The 21,666-nt window shown below is 40.2% G+C and overlaps 1 protein-coding gene across 4 annotated transcripts in view; it reads right to left on the bottom strand.

Moving 5' to 3' along the window:
- Positions 1 to 6,445, bottom strand: part of st6galnac5a (ST6 (alpha-N-acetyl-neuraminyl-2,3-beta-galactosyl-1,3)-N-acetylgalactosaminide alpha-2,6-sialyltransferase 5a) — a 59,842-nt gene extending 53,397 nt beyond the window's left edge. For 2 of the 4 annotated variants that reach the window (XM_046052950.1, XM_046052952.1), the window contains exons 1-2: positions 6,290 to 6,445; positions 5,216 to 5,425 (exon numbers count right to left, since the gene is read on the bottom strand). In XM_046052950.1, the coding sequence (XP_045908906.1) occupies positions 5,216 to 5,425; positions 6,290 to 6,304 (225 nt within the window). In that variant the 5' untranslated portion in view covers positions 6,305 to 6,445. Of the gene's footprint in view, positions 1 to 5,215; positions 5,426 to 5,814; positions 5,920 to 6,289 lie in introns of those variants that run through there. The other 2 variants (XM_046052949.1, XM_046052951.1) reach the window with 1 other exon arrangement.
- Between the last annotated feature and the right edge of the window lie 15,221 nt (positions 6,446 to 21,666).

The following is a 21,666-nucleotide window of genomic DNA, read 5'->3' as shown; positions in this document are numbered from 1 at the left end:
AACTTTTAAATGAAAAAATAGATTGTCTTGATTAAAACTGATCAATATCATGTGTCTAGTGTGAAAGGTCACATGACCAGATTAGTTTACTTCCTGCTTGCACCTGGAAGAATATGTCTTCCTCAGATTAAAAACACCTTAATTAACAGATAGAATTGTCATATTTTGTACATATATTCTTTTAAGTGTCTACTACTGGTATGTTTTGAGAATTATACTCCTGCATTTATATTTTGCACGTAAGAGGTGTAAATTTGTTAACGGTCACAATTGTGACCAGTAGTATAACACAGTGCTTCAATTGAAAACACAGGTTTTGGCTGTGATCCTAGTTATCATCTGTTTATTTTCACACATTTTGAAACTATCAGGTGTGTTGGACCTCCTAGACATATGAGACCCCCCAAGTACTTTGTGCAGCATCATGGTCATTTCTATATTTGAAAAAGTAGGATTTGAAAGTGACTGTGATGGTGATGGCTCAGATAGGTAGACTATTGAATGTCAATATCTGGAGGATGGGGCAGATGTTCATGAGAACCAATTGGTTTGAGTTGTCAATAGAGGGGTGACGACGGAGCAGTGGCTAAGGCACATGCCTTTAGTGTGAGATATTTACGCTATGATACATCCACCAATGTGTCCATAAGCTAGACACTTAACCAGTGTCCAGTTGCTCCAGAGGCATGTGACTTCTGACATATATAGCAATTGAAAGTAGTTTTGGATAAAAGTGTCAGCTAATTAAATAATTATTATTAATTATGTCAAATACCTATATAGTGCAAACCAATCTGAACATGGATGAGTTGCTGAGTTTCTATAGGGTTCTTCTCACATCTTCTCTCATCACTTGTCTTGGTCATATGACTGTGATGTGTACAATGAAGCAAGGCCTACAGGTCTTTGAGGGGTGAAAGACTGAAATAGTAATTATGTTACTTATGGGTGGAATTATAGTGAAAAAAAAACCTATTCCCCTTTTTGCTGAGGACCCCATGGAACCACCATAAGGAACCATTGCATGTTTCCCTGTTGTGCATTGTTTCATTTGTTATTTAACATTTCTTGTTGCAGCTTTCAAAAAGTGATGGAGACATTCAGATTCTGACCTGTCCCCAGTGTTCCCAGTGTAAGTTTAAGTGTCCCGCCCCATCCAGGCTGTGATTGGTCGGTTCACGACAAGTGACATTGATGAGTTACATTCAGCTTCTCTTCTACCTCGTCTCTCTCCGCAGACAGAGTTTAGCAGGCAGGAGAGAACGGGAACAGGTGAGCGTCACGTAGTGCCCAGAGTGCCTGACATGGAGAGGGCAGAGGAGAGTACCGACAGCTTGGGAGAAGTCCTGGTACATTAAAGAGTAAAATGTCGAGGTGCTGGCACTGCGTACCAGGGTGTTCCCACTTCAAGCACTGCTCCTTAGACCCTGCCCTAAACCTAATTCTAACCTTAACCATAAAACTAAGTCTTTAACCTCGAACATCTCTTTGAAGAACTGAGAAGACTAAATACCCTCCACCGTATTGATTGAGAGATGACCATAAACCACAGCGTCCCCAGTTTGCATCTGGCTGGGAACCTTTCTCCCCTCATATCCTGTCAACGCTCTATTTACTCTGTAAAATATAAAAGTGTTTAATTGTCTGACCGCTTGTGTTGCTGCCCTACTGCACTCTGATTTAGTGACATCACCAAATCCGCTAAGAGCAGCTTTAAAATGAGTCAAATGTCATAACTGATTAAACACACACACATACATATATATTCCCGTGAAAAATGTTAGATTCATTCTATTCACATAGACTAGGTCACCATGACAACATGCACCAGATACAAGTACTGTATGCAAAGTGAACTGTAAATGTACTGCACAAAGGCTCGGCAACATCCATTTCCTATAGAGCTCAGAGGCTCAAAAGGGAAAAGGGAAAGACAAGCAGCATTTTCTGAGAAAACTCTGCCAGCTGAACTTCACAGTCATCAGCAGCCGACTTTAGAGGTTCCCCCACTTGCTGGTTTCTGCACCAATAAGATTTCTCTTAATGAATAATAGTTTCAACTTCTGTTGCCAACCTGCCACAAGATTAAGTGACTCTTCAGAGCCCCTGGTGTTTCATTTAGAAAAAGTTATTTTACCTACCAGGCTGGTTTTTCAGACATTCAGAAACAATGTGTTGACTTCCAAATCCATCCAGCTGATACATGTGTATGCTGCTTATTTGTCTCATGCATACAACAACAGCCTCTTCTAAGAACAGTGAGGAGGCTGTCAAATTACTCATATGCAAATCACCCTGTGACATAATCTGATGACTTAAAGCATATTTTGAGATACTTTCCTTGAAAGAGAGAGATGGCAGTACTGATGAGTACTGACATTCAAGGTGTAATCAGTCCTGCAATGGATGGACAGACACAGGGCCAGTCAGTCGAATTGACTGTCAAATGACTACAAAGAGACACAAAACGCCTACAAAGAGACATGAAACGCCTACAGAGACGTAAAATGCCTAGAAAGAGACACAAAATGCCCACAAAGACATGTAAGATGACTACAGAGAGACACAAAATGCATACAAAGAGACACAAAATACCCACAAAGACACGTAAAATGACTGCAAAGAGACACAAAATGCCCACAAAGACATGTAAGATGACTACAGAGAGACACAAAATGCATACAAAGAGACACAAAATACCCACAAAGACACGTAAAATGACTGCAAAGAGACACAAAATGCCCACAAAGACATGTAAGATGACTACAGAGAGACACAAAATGCATACAAAGAGACACAAAATACCCACAAAGACACGTAAAATGACTGCAAAGAGACACAAAATGCCCACAAAGACATGTAAGATGACTACAGAGAGACACAAAATGCATACAAAGAGACACAAAATACCCACAAAGACACGTAAAATGACTGCAAAGAGACACAAAATGCCCACAAAGACATGTAAGATGACTACAGAGAGACACAAAATGCATACAAAGAGACACAAAATACCCACAAAGACACGTAAAATGACTGCAAAGAGACACAAAATGCCCACAAAGACATGTAAGATGACTACAGAGAGACACAAAATGCATACAAAGAGACACAAAATACCCACAAAGACACGTAAAATGACTGCAAAGAGACACAAAATGCCCACAAAGACATGTAAGATGACTACAGAGAGACACAAAATGCATACAAAGAGACACAAAATACCCACAAAGACACGTAAAATGACTGCAAAGAGACACAAAATGCCCACAAAGACACGTAAGATGACTACAGAGAGACACAAAATGCCCACAAAACCACGTAAGATGGCTACAGAGACACAAAATGCCCACAAAGACACATTAAATGACTACAGAGACACAAAATGCCCACAAAGACACATAAAATGACTACAGAGAAACACAAAATGCCCACAAAGCGATGTAAAATGACTACAGAGAAACACAAAAACAGCCACAAAGAGACATAAAACACCTACAAAGAGACACAAAATGCCCACAAAGCCACGTAAAATGACTACAGAGACGTAAAACGCCTACAAAGAGACACAAAATGCTCACAAAGCCACGTAAAATGACTACAGAGACGTAAAACACCTACAAAGAGACACAAAATGCCCACAAAGACACGTAAGATGACTACAGAGAAACACAAAAACAGCCACAAAGAGACATAAAACACCTACAAAGAGACACAAAATGCCCACAAAGCCACGTAAAATGACTACAGAGACACAAAATGCCCACAAAGACACGTAAAATGACTACAGAGATGTAAATCGCCTACAAAGAGACACAAAATGCCCACAAAGCCACGTAAAATGAATACAGAGACGTAAAACGCCTACAAAGAGACACAAAATGCCCACAAAGCCACGTAAGATGACTACAGAGAAACACAAAAACAGCCACAAAGAGACATAAAACACCTACAAAGAGACACAAAATGCCCACAAAGCCACGTAAAATGACTACAGAGACGTAAAACGCCTACAAAGAGACACAAAATGCCCACAAAGACACGAAAGATGACTACAGAGAAACACAAAATGCCCACAAAGCCACGTAAAATGACTACAGAGATGTAAATCGCCTACAAAGAGACACAAAATGCCCACAAAGACACGAAAGATGACTACAGAGAAACACAAAATGCATACAAAGCGATGTAAAATGACTACAGAGAAACACAAAAACAGCCACAGAGAGACATAAACCGCCCACAAAGACACGTAAAATGACTACAGAAAGACAGAAAACGCCTACAAAGAGACACAAAATGCCCACAAAGAGACGTAAACCGCCCACAAAGACATGTAATGACTACAGAGACACAAAACCACTGTTGAGAGACATAAAATGGCTAGAAAAAGATAAAGATTCATTTTGTGTCTCTTTCAGTCTGGGTGTCTTCCTCCTATGTAGGAGGGTTGGGAAGCCTTTTACTTGTCTCTGCCCAGCTGTCTTTTGTCACATAATCTATGAGTCTGGACAAAACCTTCCATTTCTCTCAATTTCAAACATGTTGAATCCAATAGTTGGAGAACTGTTGCATTCCCCATTTGGCTCAGTGGTGCAGACCGCTACACAAACCGCCCAACAGCCCATCAACCAGATTGCCTGCAGAGAACCACGCTGTCTTGTAGGTATCTTGCCTAAAAAAAGCCTTTACAAGGTGATTAGGTCTGCGTTAGTTGCAGTGCCTTCGCTCCCTAGTACTCATATTGATTGTTTTCTCCTGGCTTGGTAAATAGATGGAAGTCAATACACCCCTATGGTGATGTCAGGTTTCACCTAGCTGCAGGTCTCCTGGGCTTATCAATTAGAGCATAAGAATGCAGCCAAGGATTTCATTTGTAGCCTAAGCTGTTATTAGTAACGACAGGTGGGTATTGAGTGTGGTGCAACACTGTGGTGGAGAAAATTGTGATAAATGGCAGGGGGAGGCTCTTTCTCTCTAAAGAGCTGTAGAGATAGATGACTGATGGTCATTAGACAGGAGGAAAGGTGTGTTTGTGTGTTTCAGGAAGAGAAAGTGAAGATGCAGTGCAGAAATGGGTTTCTAATGGGAAAAAGTAAGACTGGCACCACTTTCAAAGGCTTTGGTGCCTACTTTGCAGTGCATTAGCCACACATTTGAAGCCATTCATCCACCCCTTTCATTACGGGAAACGCACACAGACACATCTGTTTACCTTATGGTCGATGATGCCACTGTATCCCTGGAGGACCGGGGGGTGAGGCTTGGCCACCCTGACGGAGGCTTCAGTGGGCCGCCGCAGCTGTTCATGCTGTCGGATGTGCGTATCGTTAGCGTCCCTGGAAGCGCCGTTGAAGCTGCCGTTGTACACAAGGAACAAGCTGGCGCACAGGAGAAGCACGAGAAGCACGGCGACCCCATGGCGCTGACACAAAGACACAAGCAGATGCTGACAAATTAGCCCCGTGGCACTGGACTGAGTTTAGGCTGCACATTTAGTCTTAACGACAGTTGAGAGGCGCAGGAATCCCCCTCCTCATCCTCTGCTGGTTTGTCAATACAAAAAAAACAACAACTTTCTGTCATGTCAGGTGCGACCAAAACTTAAAAAACCCCCACCGGCTTATCGATTTAATTTAAGGGTACAGACCTGATCATGACATTGCCAAGATGTCAGGCTGTTAATGATAATCTTTACTTAGTTTGCATGCATTTAATGCCCCGGTGCGCATCTGCAGGGTAATTTATAGTAAAGTGTCTCGCCTCAGTGAACGTTGAAAGCTATTAAGTAAAAGTTCATATCGATATCCTGACCTTGTAAGTCAAACGGTGCATCAGTCTGAGCTCCCACAGTGAATTACACGGGCAGAAAATAAGCAGCTCATGACACTTTTGATTTGTTTCGTGGCACACTGCCCAACAAGGGCTGTTGCATGCGTGGATCTATTTGTTATCTCACAGGTGTTTAAATTTGGGCAACGTGCATTGATACAAGTAATTTTAAATCAACACAATTTCATGCACTTTTTAAACGTATGCATTTGCATTAAACGCAGGAGCAAGCAAACACGCGGCGCGCTGTGGTTCCATGCTGAAGTGTTTATTATGAGAAAAAGCCGGAGCTTAGTGCCAAGCGGAGCGCACAGCTGGATGTCCATTGTTCGCGTCCTAATCTTTTGATCCGACAGAGTAGAAACATCAGCGTTATGGTGATTGGAGCGCACTTCACAGAACAATGCTGGATTTAAAAGCAAGCACAAAGAGTTGCCTAGACGGCAGAGACCTTTACCATAGGTGTCTTCATTTTGCGGCGCGCTGTCTTATCGCTGCAGCTCAGTGCGTCTGACTCCACTTTCTCTCATTGTCCAGCGTCATCTGTTCGCATCCCGGATCCACTCCGGTCTGTCCGCACTGTGCCAGCCCGCCTGCCGCTGCCTATGTGTCTTCAGACCGGAGCCCAGGCGCAATTCATACTGTGGACACTGAGGCGACAGATGTTCACTATTGTACCTCGGCTGGGTCTTAAAGCCCACCGAATTTGAGTGGCTGACGAGTGGAGGTGCAGCGCGGTTAATTAAAGAGACTACCTGCCAGAGTGTGATAAGGCCGTTTTGTTTAATGGTTATTTCCTGCTGAGTAATATTTGATGGAAATCTCAGGTCGGATTACTCTGGAGTACAGTAAAGCCACGACATGTCACCCTTTGACGTCTGCTGCATAACATATGAGGTGGATTATAAAGAAGTTTATACAGCAGTTATTATCCTGGGAAGCACACAAACAGGAGTCTCTTATTGGCATGTGCGTTTTCATTCACGTGGTACTTCAGTAGCCTGCATATTTGAGGTAGGGTATTTGTACTTCACTTGAGTATTTCATGCCACATGCCATATTTCCACATTTCAGGGGGAAATATTGTACTTTTTGCTACACTACTTTTATTTGACAGCTTTAGTTACTGTAGAAATTTGGATTTCATACAAAACATTAGATGAGCATATTAAACACAAGGCATTGTTACAGATTAAACTACTAACAATGATACACACAGTAAAATGTGCCAAAATATGTATTGTAGTTAATATTAGCTTCGCCTCCACTACATCAGTAAAATGTTGCCTACATTACTGCAAGTATATAATAATATAACACTAACAGGGGGCAGTTTTAGACATTGAGTAAATTTACCTTACTTTAAGTACCTTTTGGTTGCTATACTTGTGAGTTTTTATTTAAGTAACATTTTCAGTGCATTACTTTTACTTGCAGTATTTTTAAATTGTAGTATTTTTTACTTATTTAAATGCTGTTAATGCACCAGAACACAGGTTTAACAGCCTTTTGATCCACTTTGTTTTGATTTTGTCCAGTTTTCGATCTCTCCTTTTTATGTAATACGCATTCATAACAGCAAAGCTGAACAAGCTTTTATTTCCTTTTTAAGATGAGCTGAATTCGCTGCAGACTTGAAATTAGCCTTAAAATGAGACTATACAGCACATTACCTGAACAATCATCATGGATTTCAGCTTTAAAACTAAATCATTTTCAGTGTTGGGGTGGTGATGGGGCAGTGGATATATGTCTTTGGTGGGAGAGACCCGGGTTCAGTTCCCCACCAATGTGTCCCTGAGCAAGACACTTAACCCCTAGTTGCTCCAGAGGCGTGCGACATCTGACATATATAGCAATTGTAAGTCGCTTTGGATAAAAGCGTCAGCTAAATGAGTAAATGTAATGTAATGTTGCATCAGCATCATTGCAGCATGCAGTTCTGGTGCTGAATTTGTGCTTTGCTTGTGTGTGTGCTGTAGCCTATTGTGTTAAAGCCTTCTATATGTACACATATGTTGCAATAGATTCAAAGTAGTAATCAGTAAATAGCTATTTGTTTTCTAGCCACTGAAACAACAAAGAGCCATCTTCTTCAAAGCCTTGCAGCTTTAAACCGAAAGTCCTGAAAGTGATTTAGCATGAATATTAATAAACCTTAAATAGGCTATAGTATTTTTAAAAACAAAGTTCACAGGGCTTTACAGAGCAGCAGAGAGTGAGAACACTATCAACCCAAAAAACGGCAGGAACAAGTCTGTGTTGAGACATGCAATAAATTTGCTCACCCAGTGGATAGAAACTAAAAGTCATAGGTTAATAAGTTAATATGAATGTACAATTTGAGCATAAGTAGTGTCAAATGACCATCTTTTCATGATACTTGGGAACTCATTAGGAAATTATCAATTGATGTACTGTGCTGAATGAATTGTTACCAGTTGATCCTATTTTTTTCTACAACAAATGAGGTTGTGGTGATGATGTCCCTGTAAACAAAACAAAAGATATTGTTGTAGAGATGCCCAGTTAGCATTTGTTCATGAACACTAATCAAAAGATATCGTCACAACCTGGCTCAAGGGTCATGACAAAAGAGTGAACGAGGCAGCATAAATGATCAAAAGTGAATTATTTAACAAAAGAGTGAACTAAACATAACTATTTAAATGTGCAAGGGGTGTCTCTGTAACATCTGGCCATGGTTGACATCTGGATTGCAGAGAAGGCAGAAGAGAAAGTAGTTTGCCCAAGTGGAGCTTTGTCTCCCCTGGCTCACAGGTCCAAGGTGCACCCGATCAGCAATCAGCAATCACCTCAACAAAACAAAGATGGTTAACAGTGGTAAGGTATTGCTCCAACAGAGTGGCCTCACCAGATCACACAGGGGCCGTCACAATATCAACTGAGAAATACATGCATTAATATGCATGTGTATGTAGACATTCGGTATATGCCCAAACAGTATAAACTAAACACATATATACTTACATAACTATACTGTACATGTATATTTTTAACCATGTAGAAAAAAATTCCCAAGTTAATAAGAAATTAAGTCAAATGCAGTGGTAACAGAAACATAAAAGACAACAAGAACAAGAAAAAGAGAGAAGCACGAAAATGAAGTTCTGAAGTGTTTGTAAAAAAAAAAAACCCCAAAGATTTAAAACAAGACAAAGATAGAGCAAGCCTGTCAGTTTTATACATACTGCTGGTGTTGTATCTGCAGTAGAGAAGGTCAGATCCCTTAATTTACAGTCTCGGTTCTGGATGAACTAAAACTGCCCTGTACTGCCTGAGGGTCTTGTGCTGGGATTTGACTCATAGGTTACTAACAGGTCAGGGATCTTTGCTATGTCCAGCACAAGACTTGAAAGGTGAATCATGAAATGTTCCTATTTGCAACAATTAAGTATTCCTTTGAGTTTCTCCAGAGAGTGGTGATGAAGATAAAACCAGCAAGCATCTGCCCGTACGTGGACTAGGAAACAGATTCCTGAGGTACAGACCGTAACACCTGCTCTTCATTTTCTCAAGATTCTAATGTGGAATTGGTTCATGTCAACGCTTTTAGCACTGTTCTGTACTGTGAAAAACCAGCACTGTCTCACAATTTAAAAAGGTTCATTTAGACAATGATAGAGGGGAAAAAACTTTTATTGGCTGGATTATCAGAGCTGATCACCGGCCTCAAAGTTCTATATTTTCAGTGGAATAAGACTGTAATGGACATGGAAATGTGAGTTTTGTACATTTCCTTTTCATTATTATTACTACTTATTAGTCACCATGTTGTAGAAATCAGAATAAGTTTTCTGATTAGAGCTGAGGGTCTCAACTGCTCTCTCCACAGGCAGATGCTTTTCTTTATTATGTTTACTGAATGTTAAATGCAGTGATAGGCAAACAGTCTCAGGATTTATAGCATCTCATTTTAATTGACTAATTGTGGTAAGAGTTGGTTGGGTTGGTTGGGTAAAAAATAAATTATTTTGAAAAGATGAGTTGTAAGTTTATTAGTTGAGATAAAGGATGGAAAAACATTAGTTTACTTAATTTGAAATTATAAGTTCAATTGCTGCCTTAAAAACACGAGTTAACCTAACTTGAAAAGGCAATTGGAAATGATTATAGTTAGCTATTTCAACTTAAAAATGTGAGTTCAAAGGGTGTAGAATTGTATGTTTGTTTGACAAGAGACAGCAAGTGTCTTTGAATGGACAATGTAATATAGTTGTTTTAACTCACAGTATCAAGTTGAAACAATAAATGATCATTAAACAACTTGTGTAACGTAACATAATGAGTTAAAGCTTTTCTTAAAGTTGAGTTTACTCACATTTTTAAGGCAGCAATTGAACTTAAGATTTTAAGTTAAACCACCTTGATAATTTTTACAGTGTAATGTTCCTTGCGATTTCATTAGAGACTGTCTTTTCCATGAAGTTCAAGAAATGTTGATTATTAATTCTAAAATGTATGGTCGACCAAGTAGCAATGCTGAAAACACGAGAAACAGTCAGGTCTTGTTGTTTTCACCAGAAGTCGATAATCAACATTTTTACATGAACTGCTAAAAAATCACTTAATCACTAGCTGGTGAAGAAACATCTAGTTACTTAAAATCCAGATCTATATCCAGATTTGGTTGGGAGCAAAATAGAACTGAATGCTGAACTTAAACACTGATCAGGTAGCAAGAAACACGTCTCCAAATGACTGATAATGTTGCTCCTTAGTTGCTGGGTGTGTAAATAAGCACTGTTTTGCTAACAAGATTGCCCGATCAACTTAATGAGGTGATGATATGTCAATGTTGTTTTTTTAGCTTGTTTCTGCTGAATGGGTCACAAATATATAGTAATTAAAAAAGGCTCTATAAAACGCTGGGCACAGTGGTTTTTACCAAACATTACTGAACGAGACAGATTTGGTGCTCCCATGATTATTAACTGTACCAAATCTATTACAAGGCAAGAACATTGATGTTGGATGCAAAATCTCTAAATACAATCAAAGACAATGTTTTTTAACCTCCTTTAACCACCTTACTTTCTTTGTTGGCGCTGAACATTGGCATGAGAAGTAAATCAAGGTGCACATCCATTCAAAATGGATGTATTTCCCAGGGATGCTGAACTTGGGATTGTCTCAAAATAAACTGTGGCTGTGATCATGGTAATGAAGACACATGTCACCCAGTGCCACAGTGAGGCTTGTTAATACATTTTTAACAGTTTTTGGACAACAATGGCAGTATATGGCTCACAGAATGATCTGCGTCCTTAAAAAAACAGGATTTATCCTTTAAAGAGTCAATAACATAATCTCCAGGTATCTCCCTCCTGTCACCATGACTGCAGCATTAATCCACCACACAATGGACAGTTAAACCACATATAACAATGCATTTAATCCGGAGTGGAGCTGCTGAATGTTTCACCCCCATTTGGCAATGATTGTGTATAATCTGCTTATGAATAAAAGAATAAAAAAAACAGGTCCTCCTGGGAGAAGCAATGGAGACTTCCCAGAAGCAATAATCCACATCAGTGTTGCCATCAGGGGTATAATGTGCGATAACACAGCGTAAGGTTGAAAGGCACAACAACAACAACAGCAGCAGCAGCAGCACATCAGACAAACAGTTTCAAAGAAAGGCTGTCTTTGAAGTGTGTACTTACTGTGTATTTACTGAAGGGCAGGGAAAGGGCATGTGGATCTCTGAGCTTTAAAAGACATATATAGGAAAATGTGGTAAATTTGGCAAATAGGCAGTAAGAGGTAACTGTTTTATACATTTAGCTGCAGTTGAATTGTGTTGGATTTTCCACTTTAGTGTAAAACCCAGATCGTATTTGTGATATAAAACTGTAATGTGCCCCAACTACACAATAACCAAACCATTTAATGTTCGAACTTCCATGAGCTTGAAAAAGACTGCTGCCTATTTTTTATGTTCATAGCTCCACTTGAGTAACAGGATGAAAGTGTATCAAAAGTTCAACAAGCACTTAGTCGAAAACAGGACTTCTACGTGGCAACACCTGCACTGTAATTCCCCCAGAGTTCGTAAACTGCTGGTTGGTATCTACAGTCCCTCGAGAGGAGAAAAGAATAAAAGTGGAAACTGGAAATGTATCCAGATTTTTCATACAATATGAACATGAGGTAGCTGTAGCGTGATAAATCTTCAGACAGTCTTCTACTGCTTGCTTTTATATTTTAACGCGGTTTATTGTCGTCTTTAATACATCAAAAAGGATATTCATTCAAGTTGTTTTCCCTCCACTCTCAGTTTAGAAATACTACAACTATAATTACTACAGCTCAAATGTTATGCTGTCTTTATACATTATACATGAGTCTGTTTTAAGATAAAAGGATCTCCAGTAAGAGTTTGTGGAAACTGTTATAAAGCCACGGCCAGAAGTCAGTGGCTGCAGCTGCACTAGTTAAGCTAGTAGCAACCATACTTTTTTCTTTATGCCATCAAAAGACTGTGCTTGTAATTCTGGCTGAAGTAAGCTCTCTCTTTTTACCAGATCAGTCTATTTATCTAAAACAATACCACAAATCACAATTCGCCTCAAGGGGCTTTAGTTTTACCAGAGCTTTTCCAACACCCAGAGACCCAAGGGAAAACATTCAAGAAAATGTGCATAAGATTTCACAATAACTCTGGTTTAGTGAAGTTTTACTCAAGTCATTTTGATTTAGAACAAGTTTCACTGAGTAGTATTCATGAGGGGCCAGCGCAGATCAGCGCTATCTGGGCAGCTCGGCCCTCGATATTCTTACCATGACGATCGGACCGTGTTAAGTCACACAAATTTTAAATGCAGGCAACACGACATGCCAGCAGCACCGGCAGCATGTTAGTCGATGTTAATGGCCCACGTAACATTGAGGTCACAGGCACTCACAGAGGAGTGTGTGATCGTCAGGGCCAGCTCCATGATGAGGACGAAGGGTACCACGTGATGCTGCTGAGCACGTGGAAAGTGGTGGATGCTGATCAGCAGTGTTTACGATGCCTATAACACGCACGAGGACACAGGCACCTACTTATTGCCTGTCATTGGCCGTTACATGGTTGATTGTTGAGGGTCCGCACGGTGCTATATATCGCCCTTTAATGTTCTCTCTAATCCACTGCAGATCTGTGGTTCTCCTCTGATTTATGAGTGAAAGCTGCTCCCCATGGTGCTGCAGGATGAGGACCTTGACAAGGGAATCAGACTGGCTTTTTGTCCTTTCCATAATTAGAGAGTACATCCAATTTACCCCGTTCATTACCCCAGGGCCCAGAGACAAATGATGAGGAGGTCTGTTTTAATGCTGGCCAGTTCGGGTTGAACAAGCAACAGTGCATACAAGAGGAAGGGAGACAGGAGAAGCATTCACAAGGTAGTTCAATTATCATATGACACAAAATGTAAGTGGGGATTCTTTCTTTGATTAGAGTTCCCACTCAGAAAGTGTCTGCATGTTTCACCAGAGGAAAACATACAGTGAGATTTAAAAGCACCACAAGTCAGTTGTTTTTGAAATAAAATAAATCAGGTACAAATAAATGTATGGGTCTCTATATTGTCATGATTAACTAACCCAGGCCTTCACACTTTGCCCACTTTTTGGGAAGGTTCATGCCCTTTGGATAAAGATTAGAAGGTACTTGTATGTTTTTACTCCCTTCTTATGCAGGGAGGAGAACTGGTTTTGTCCGTTAATTGTAGACATCCTCTCTTGATGACATGATTGATGACAATATAAGCTGAGACAAAGTAAGGTTTTTGTTGTAAGAATACCCCTGTGTACTGAAAGCTTCTCTGATATAATCTGTGTGAAATAAACATACATTGAAGCAATGTTGATCAAGACACTGACTTCCATTTATTTCCATCTGTTTCTGTTTGTGACAAATCAGTTAGCAGATGCTTGAAAGTGGCCTGAATCCATTACAGTGAACCTAAGTCTGCATTTAATAATACGAGAGTCAAATCTTAAAGGGGTCCCTCAGAGAGATCAGACCTATCGTGCATTTCAGCTCTTTGCTTTGGTTTTCCAGTCTGCCACTTTAGTGCTTTGATTCAGTCTCACCATTGCAGGCAACTGTTTTCAGTGAGTTTTGCTGCACCAAACATCAGACAGAAAATTAGCAACTAGAAGAAAGTGGAGTATCTGGTGGGTTAAGTGCCACAAAATTTAACTAAAAGGAGAGGTGCCCCAAAACACTGGCTGTGAATAGGTAAACAGGACACTTCTTACTAACTTCTTAGCCAAAACAGCTTTTTTGTTGCTCTGCCTTCCAAGGGCCACATTCTTAAAAAAAAAAATCACTTAATGCAAGTTTAAAGTCAGGATAAAGTTACATAATCATGAAGAGATAATAGTGTGCAGACTTTACTTCATTCTGCACTTACACCTGCATTACCACACAAAGACAATATAACATTCAAATTATGGAGACAACATATTCACCGTGATGGATTCTACAAATCAAGCTAATTTAATTATGGAAATTATGGCAACCAGAAAGGTGTGAAAAATAGATTTAAAAACCAGCATGTCTCAGAAATGGTCACCAGTAAAGTATATACAATTTTAGGCCTTCATCCAATGAAAAACAAAAAATGAAAATGAAGACATCTACATATCATAAGGTGTGGTAATATTAATAAATGTGTTTAGAGGCAAAGACACACTCCTCTGTCAACATCAGTGGAGCTGAGGTGGAGCAGGTCAACAGTTTCAGCTTCCAGCATCACAGAGAACCTGGCACAGTCATTTCACATCTCCACGCCGTAAAAGTCCCGTGCCAAGTACTTTTACAGGGGAGCATCCTGACTGGAAACATCACAAACTGGCATGGGATGTGCACTGCCCAGGACAGGACGGCTCTGCAGCAGGTGATTAAAACTGCTCAGAACGGGAGGTGAGGTGCCTGCAGAGGATACTAAAAGACAGTACCCACCCAGTCACAGCCAGTTCACCCTGCTGCCATCTGGCAATAAATACAGATATATCCACTGTCGTACCACCAGACTACAGAGCAGCTTCTTTCCACAAGCCATGAGACGATCCATCTTCAGCACTGCACCATGTGTTATTTATGTGTTTTATCTAATGTATTAGTTGGGTGGATGGTTAGATGATCTAATGTATAATTTTTGTATATAATGTTTGCCTTTTGTGAGTTGCATAAACTTTATCTCATTGTATAACCCTGTTTTGTAAATGATAAATAAATTTACCCTGTACCTTATAAGCACCCTAGCAGCTGTATTTTTCCAAAGGTCAACATTAATATGCACACCTCAATTTCATGTGACATCATGTGACCAGTGATGCGTCACTTAAAGTTAATTTTCTGACATTCCATTACTTTCAGAAAATGAAATAACTTCAACTCAAAGGTCTGCTTAGGTTTTTTCTGTGCTTTCAACCACATATGACGGTGTTCATCACCGAATGATATCAGCTCAGGTGTAACTTTGGTGACGTGATAACAGCTTGTTGTTTGTGTGTGTGAGATCATAACCCCTGTCTGTCATAATCAACAGCCTCTGGCATTGGATGTGAATATTGATTACTTTCCAGCTAGTAAGTGGATCTTAGAGTTGACGTTAATTTTGTACCTGCACAAACATTCTTGTTCCTTATCAAACCAGGGCGGCCACATTACCCACAATGCAACTCAAGCCTGCATCCAACATTTTGGTCGGAGATTAGTGTGTGTTATGCTTGTAGCAGCTAATGTAGCCTTGAGCCTCGAGCCTCTAGCACAAAGCAGAGGTGAGGAGCGGGCTGCATAGGTCTGGTAAGCTCACATCTTTTCACTCCACACCCCCAGATTCATTGTCAAGTTACATCACTTATACAACCTCTTTCACATATGCAGTAGTACTCTTCAAAGACCTGTAAACAGACTTTGATGTGAAAAAAAAAAAAGTTCAAATACTCCGGTATGGTCCTTTAACTAGGTTGGACACAGTGTCTATTGTGGTAGTTGAATCTGAAACATACAGTTCAAGTGTGACCTAACTTTAATCTGCAGGAATGTGGCATTGGCTCTTTGTGTGATAAACACATTGTTAACATAATATTAACAGCTGACAGGCCATTATGAGGGAGATGAATGGATTGTGTTACCAGATGGGACGAAAAAATGAAGCCCATTCAGGTTGGACTGCAAGTATATTAGAAAACAGGATTTCCAAGACCAGATTCAATTAAATAACGTCAATCATCGGGACTATTCTCATGTAAATAAGTTGAAGCCCAAACAATATTTAATCCTGCCCCTTTATCCAGTGAATACAGTCATTACACCACAATCTGTTCATTTACAGTTGGTGTAGCAAGGCCGGGACATTGTCCACTAGGGGATTTATTTTCTCTCCATGTTTGTTAACTGTGGACACGTCAGGACTAGGGTTATGGGTGTTCTTTGCTCTGAGCTGGCCTTTAATTAAGGTGTTCCCTCAGGCATGATGGAAGAGGGAATCTAGTTTCAGGGGTGACTGGGCCATGAGTACAGAGGGAGACCCGGCGCTTTGTGAAGGATCGGCTTTGTTGTCTGTCTCTGCTGGAGGTGAGACAAGCATGCACAATCTGACTTCGCCAAATGAGAAAGCAGCTCGGTGGTAATGCATCAGTGTCCTTCCACACACCACCTATGCAGCCAACACAGAGGCACATATACAATGTCTCACAAAAGTGAGTACACCCTTCACATTATTGTAAATATTTGATTTTATCTTTTCATGTGACAACACTGAATAAATGACACTTTGACTGTACAGCTTGTATAACAGTGTAAATGTGCTGTCCTCTCAATAACTCATCACACAGCCATTAATGTCTAAACCGCTGGCAACAAAAGTGAGTACACCCCTAAGTGAAAATGTCCAAATTGGGCCCAAAGTGTCAATATTTTGTGTGGCCACTATTATTTTCCAGCACTGCCTTAACCCTCTTGGACATGGAGTTCACCAGAGCTTCACAGATTGCCACTGGAGTCCTCTTCCACTCCTCCTGGAACTATATCACTATCAATATGCTTTTAATGAAGGGGTCAGGAGTTAATAAGTACGATTTTAAAGTTAATTATTAATGTACTGAATGGGTTTCAGAAATAAATTCCTATCTAAAATTTGAGAAACATGTAAAAATGGTAAACAAGGCTGCCAAAGTGAATTTACATACATTGAAATTGATCAGATATTGCTGCAAAAATGTATTTAATGTATTTCATGATCTTTCAACATTTACGTCATTGTGCAACTTCCATTGGACCCTACCTTACATTCTAAATAGCCACTTCTTTCAAGCATCACACCTTCAGTTTGACTCACAGGCTTTCTGACTTAAGCCCAATCTGAGATAACATGTCAACATTGTCAAGCTACATTATACAACTGTATAAGTAGAGTATTATTAATGAACCTTGCGAAATCAGTGAAGTGGATCGTGCAATTACATTTTTTTGGGTAGGAAGCTGGTAAGATCTCACCACAGCCATGTTTTCAAGAAGCTAAATATGTTGAGTTTTGATCACTTCATTAAATTTGCTAGTATTAGACTTATCCATAAAAAACTAAATGACCAGGCTGCCCAGGTGCTTAGTGACATGGTGAAACAGACCAGAGAGATCAGTCGTATAGTCATTGTTCTGAATGTGTTTTTCTACTGAGTTTGTGTGTATTTGGGATGGGTGTATTACATGTTATATACTTGTTCCTATAAAAACAAACATATAAATCATTCAAGAGAAATTCTGAGAAGGAAGACCCACTCTGGGAAACTGAACACAACTCATATCCAAAGAAAAGCCTTGTCCTCTGAGGAGTCACAGGCCAGAAAGGCTGGGAACCCCTTCTCTAAACTATCCACAATCCATTTCTTTTCTGCTTTGGGACGAATTTTGCTGCATTTTTCTGCTTGTGCAACATTGTGAGGTGTAATAAATGCTTATTGCTGCTACTTTTATTGCTTATTTCAGCTATTGTGCACAACCATTTTTAACCCAATTCAGCTAAAGAACTGCATTATTCCTCCTCTTACATCTAGATGTAATGCAACCCTTCTCAAAATGTTGCTGCGCTTGCTGCCATTAACATGTCCATCCTCCATTCCAACTAATGGAAATTCACATTTGGTGCACCTAAGTGCCTCTCTCCAAGTGCTGCTTTAATGTCCCATTCTCAGCCTCCTCCATTTAAATCTTCATTGAACATCATACTGAAATCCAAAGAAAATCCACCCTTGATGGCCAGTGGTTTGGAGGCATATTACAGTTTGTGTCCAAGGTAATTTCAACTCTGAGTGATTTTCTCTCCACTCTAATTTTCCCGTGAACAGAACAACCTGGTCTTACCGCCGTCTAAGCCAAGAGATTGGAGGCCAGATTCCCTTTAATGAAGCCGCCCCCTCTCCTCTCTAATTCCATTCCCTGGTTATAACTGACTCAGGTGCAGGCCAGGAGTCTGTTTTCCTCTTTGGCTGACAAATGATTTGGCTGAATGAGTAATGGCTAATTAACATCCTCAATATGACTGTTTATCTGACTTTATGATCTGACTGTGTGCCAGTTTTCCAGTGCGTTGTTGGTGAGTTTGTCTGAAGGCAGACCGACTCCTGACGTTAGCATAAACCCACCAGATGCTCTGCCTGCGTGCTCTGTGCTTCAGTGCTGGCAGTGCGCCACTGCTCTTGCTTCACTAGGCTAATGTAAATGCACTGTCTCATCACCCGGGCCCGGAGGGAGGCAAACTCGTCTGCCCCGACATGCTCGCTCTCGCGGGGGGAGCAAGTGAGCCAGATGCTGGGGAAGGTTTCGTTCGTCAATGACGAGGGAGCTATTGGAGGTCAAGAGTGAAGGACTGCAAAATAAGGAGTCTGAAATCATTTGTAATGCTGTCTGAGAGTGCAAAAGCCAAAATAGTACTGTTTTTTAAACTGCAGTAATTCTTTCAGGAATATATATTCATATCTAAAATGTAAAATCTTCTTTGCAAACTTCACTTAAGTTCCTGTAATTTGAAGTAAACAGCTACAGCTGGTTCAGGAGTCCCGTGATTTAAGTGATGACACTAACAATAAGTGATGAAACTACCCTAGCCTCTGTTGCTTAAGAGACTGTTTGCTATTTGTTGGCAGTATCCATACTTCTCAGTTAGGTGGGAAGATCAATTTGTCAGTTGGGCCGATGGTATGTCCATATTTTCCTCATTAAAAACTCTTGGCGTTGATTAAATTACATAAAAAAAACATTTTCCAACATAACCTCTAAAAAAAAGTAAATACTTTAAGAACAGATAACATAGTACATATTTTAGTTGCTTATATGCTGCCTCCTGTATATTATATTAACTTAAAAAGTTATTTCAGCAAGTTCCTCAAAGCGACAAATGTTTATGTTCAAGAGACAAAGCCCTCCAGCAGCCATAATAATTATGATGGGAGCAAAGGAAGTCCAGTAGCATTATTAAACATTAAACTTAATAGTTGAGACTGTTATTGCTTTCTGTTTGCAACTGCGAGTCAACACTGGTTTCTTTTGATCATGACCATGATCAGTCCTGAACAGTAGCCATGTGTCCCCTAGGACCACAATCCTTCCTTAAACCTACCCAAACTATAATCAGTGCATTGTCACATCATAAAACTGATTTAATTTTCAACAGTGCATCTTGCAACAGTTTTGGAAAGATCAGTGAAATAATATTGTCCTGCTGACGGTGGCATCAGATCAGGGGTGACTGTTCATCAGAAGGTAGGTGGTTCGATCTTTGGCTCCCCCAGCATGTCAAAGTGTGCTTGAACCCCAAATAGATGTAGCACTTTATCTAAAAACCTGAGCACATAAAGCCAGTTCTATTTGCATGGCTACACACCATTACAGGTTAGTGAGAAAATATGTTTTGTAATTTTATAACACTTTTAACTTCTTACTTCTTATTCTATAAATGAGAACAATTCACGGTCAGTCATAAGGACATATGACAACATTTGTCTTTGTTTCCTGGGTCGTGTTGTGCAGGATCACAGTTCAGATGAACCACGGCTTGTCATGAATTTTCAGATGTCTGCATGATATGTCAGATAGACAGCCCCGCTGTTGAAGAACCATGAATCCTTTCATCGTTTTTTCGTTCAAGTTTTTTTTGGTGGAAGTAGTCTTATGTTATTGTTGGGACAGATCTAATTTTCAGGAGGCTTTTGAAAGCTCTTCTGTCTCTGTATTGCGAGAATCCCCCAGAGCGAACAGTGGTGCCTCAGAGGATTGGACAGACAAGCAAACATACTCTCTGGGTTTCTAAAGCAGGAATGAAAACTGAACTCATATAATGTTTGGTTAGAAGAAGAACAACGGCTGTGTGGGGCTGCACTGCAATTTTACTTTGCTTCAGGGCTAAAAAGCTGCTGTAGTTGGTAGCATATTTCCTACAGAGTGGTGATTAATCAAACTGTCAATGGATTCCACAATTTCACCAAGTTGGGGAGCACAGTCAGTGAAATCTTTCATGTCTTCAGCTGCCTGGCATGGCTGCAAATGCAATGTGAACATCTCCTCTCACTCCCTGTAAAATCCCACTTATCACTCAGATGATGATTGGAGGCAGTTATTCAGATTGACCATGACTGGCTTTAGTCTAATGTTTAGCAGCTGGTCTGTCAAGTGGGAGTATTGCCAGTAACTCCACTGTATGAGAAATGGTCTTTTACTACCTCAAATAATGACTGCTGATGTGTCCAGGACTAGAGCAACTGATGACCGGTAAAGTATTTTGATCCGAAATACCCCATTTAAAAAAAGCATTTTGTTAAAGGGGAAATATGAAGTTTCCAACAGCCACTAGCGGTGTGGTTTTTAGATTGCAACCTGTGGTGTGCTCATACGCATGCTTGAACTCATAAGCGAGCGAAATGCGACACTCCAGGAGACAGCTTCAAACAAAGTGCTGGAAACTCAGGTAAACTCCCATTGCAAGTAATATCAGCTTGACATTGAAATAATCCATGCTGGTGGCATGATAACGTTACATTGACTGCATTTAGCCGACATGATACATTGGCTCGCCTGCCGCTTTTCAGTAACAGTTAGACCACGATAAGGAACATTACTGTAGTGAATGGGTCTTCTTCTACTGTGTTGTTGTCCTGCACCGTGATGATGCATTATTGTACACTCACCTAAAGGATTATTAGACACACTTGTTCAATTTCTCATTAATGCAATTATCTAATCAACCAATCACATGGCAGTTGCTTCAATGCATTTAGGGGTGTGTTCCTGGTCAAGACAACCTCCTGAACTCCAAACTGAATGTCAGAATGGGAAAGAAAGGTGATTTAAGCAATTTTGAGCGTGGCATGGTTGTTGGTGCCAGACGGGCCGGTCTGAGTATTTCACAATCTGCTCAGTTACTGGGATTTTCACGCACAACCATTTCTAGGGTTTACAAAGAATGGTGTGAAAAGGGAAAAACATCCAGTATGCGGCAGTCCTGTGGGCGAAAATGCCTCGTTGATGCTAGAGGTCAGAGGAGAACGGGCCGACTGATTCAAGCTGATAGAAGAGCAACTTTGACTGAAATAACCGCTCGTTACAACCGAGGTATGCAGCAAAGCATTTGTGAAGCCACAACACGGTGTTGTTGCTGGGTGTATTGTACAGATTCAGCAGGCAAGAGTCACAGCCACGTGGATAATTTTTATATAAGGTTACAACATCTTCACATACAGGCAATAAAAAAGTGATTCATTTAAAAAAAAAATATATATATATAGCGCCTTTAAAACATTGCACTAAACTAAAGACTA

This window comes from Micropterus dolomieu, linkage group LG06 (assembly GCF_021292245.1).
Source record: "Micropterus dolomieu isolate WLL.071019.BEF.003 ecotype Adirondacks linkage group LG06, ASM2129224v1, whole genome shotgun sequence".
NCBI classification, from domain to species: domain Eukaryota; kingdom Metazoa; phylum Chordata; class Actinopteri; order Centrarchiformes; family Centrarchidae; genus Micropterus; species Micropterus dolomieu.
Note: the sequence above shows the minus strand (reverse complement) of the source record. Positions and strands in the feature narration are given on the sequence as shown.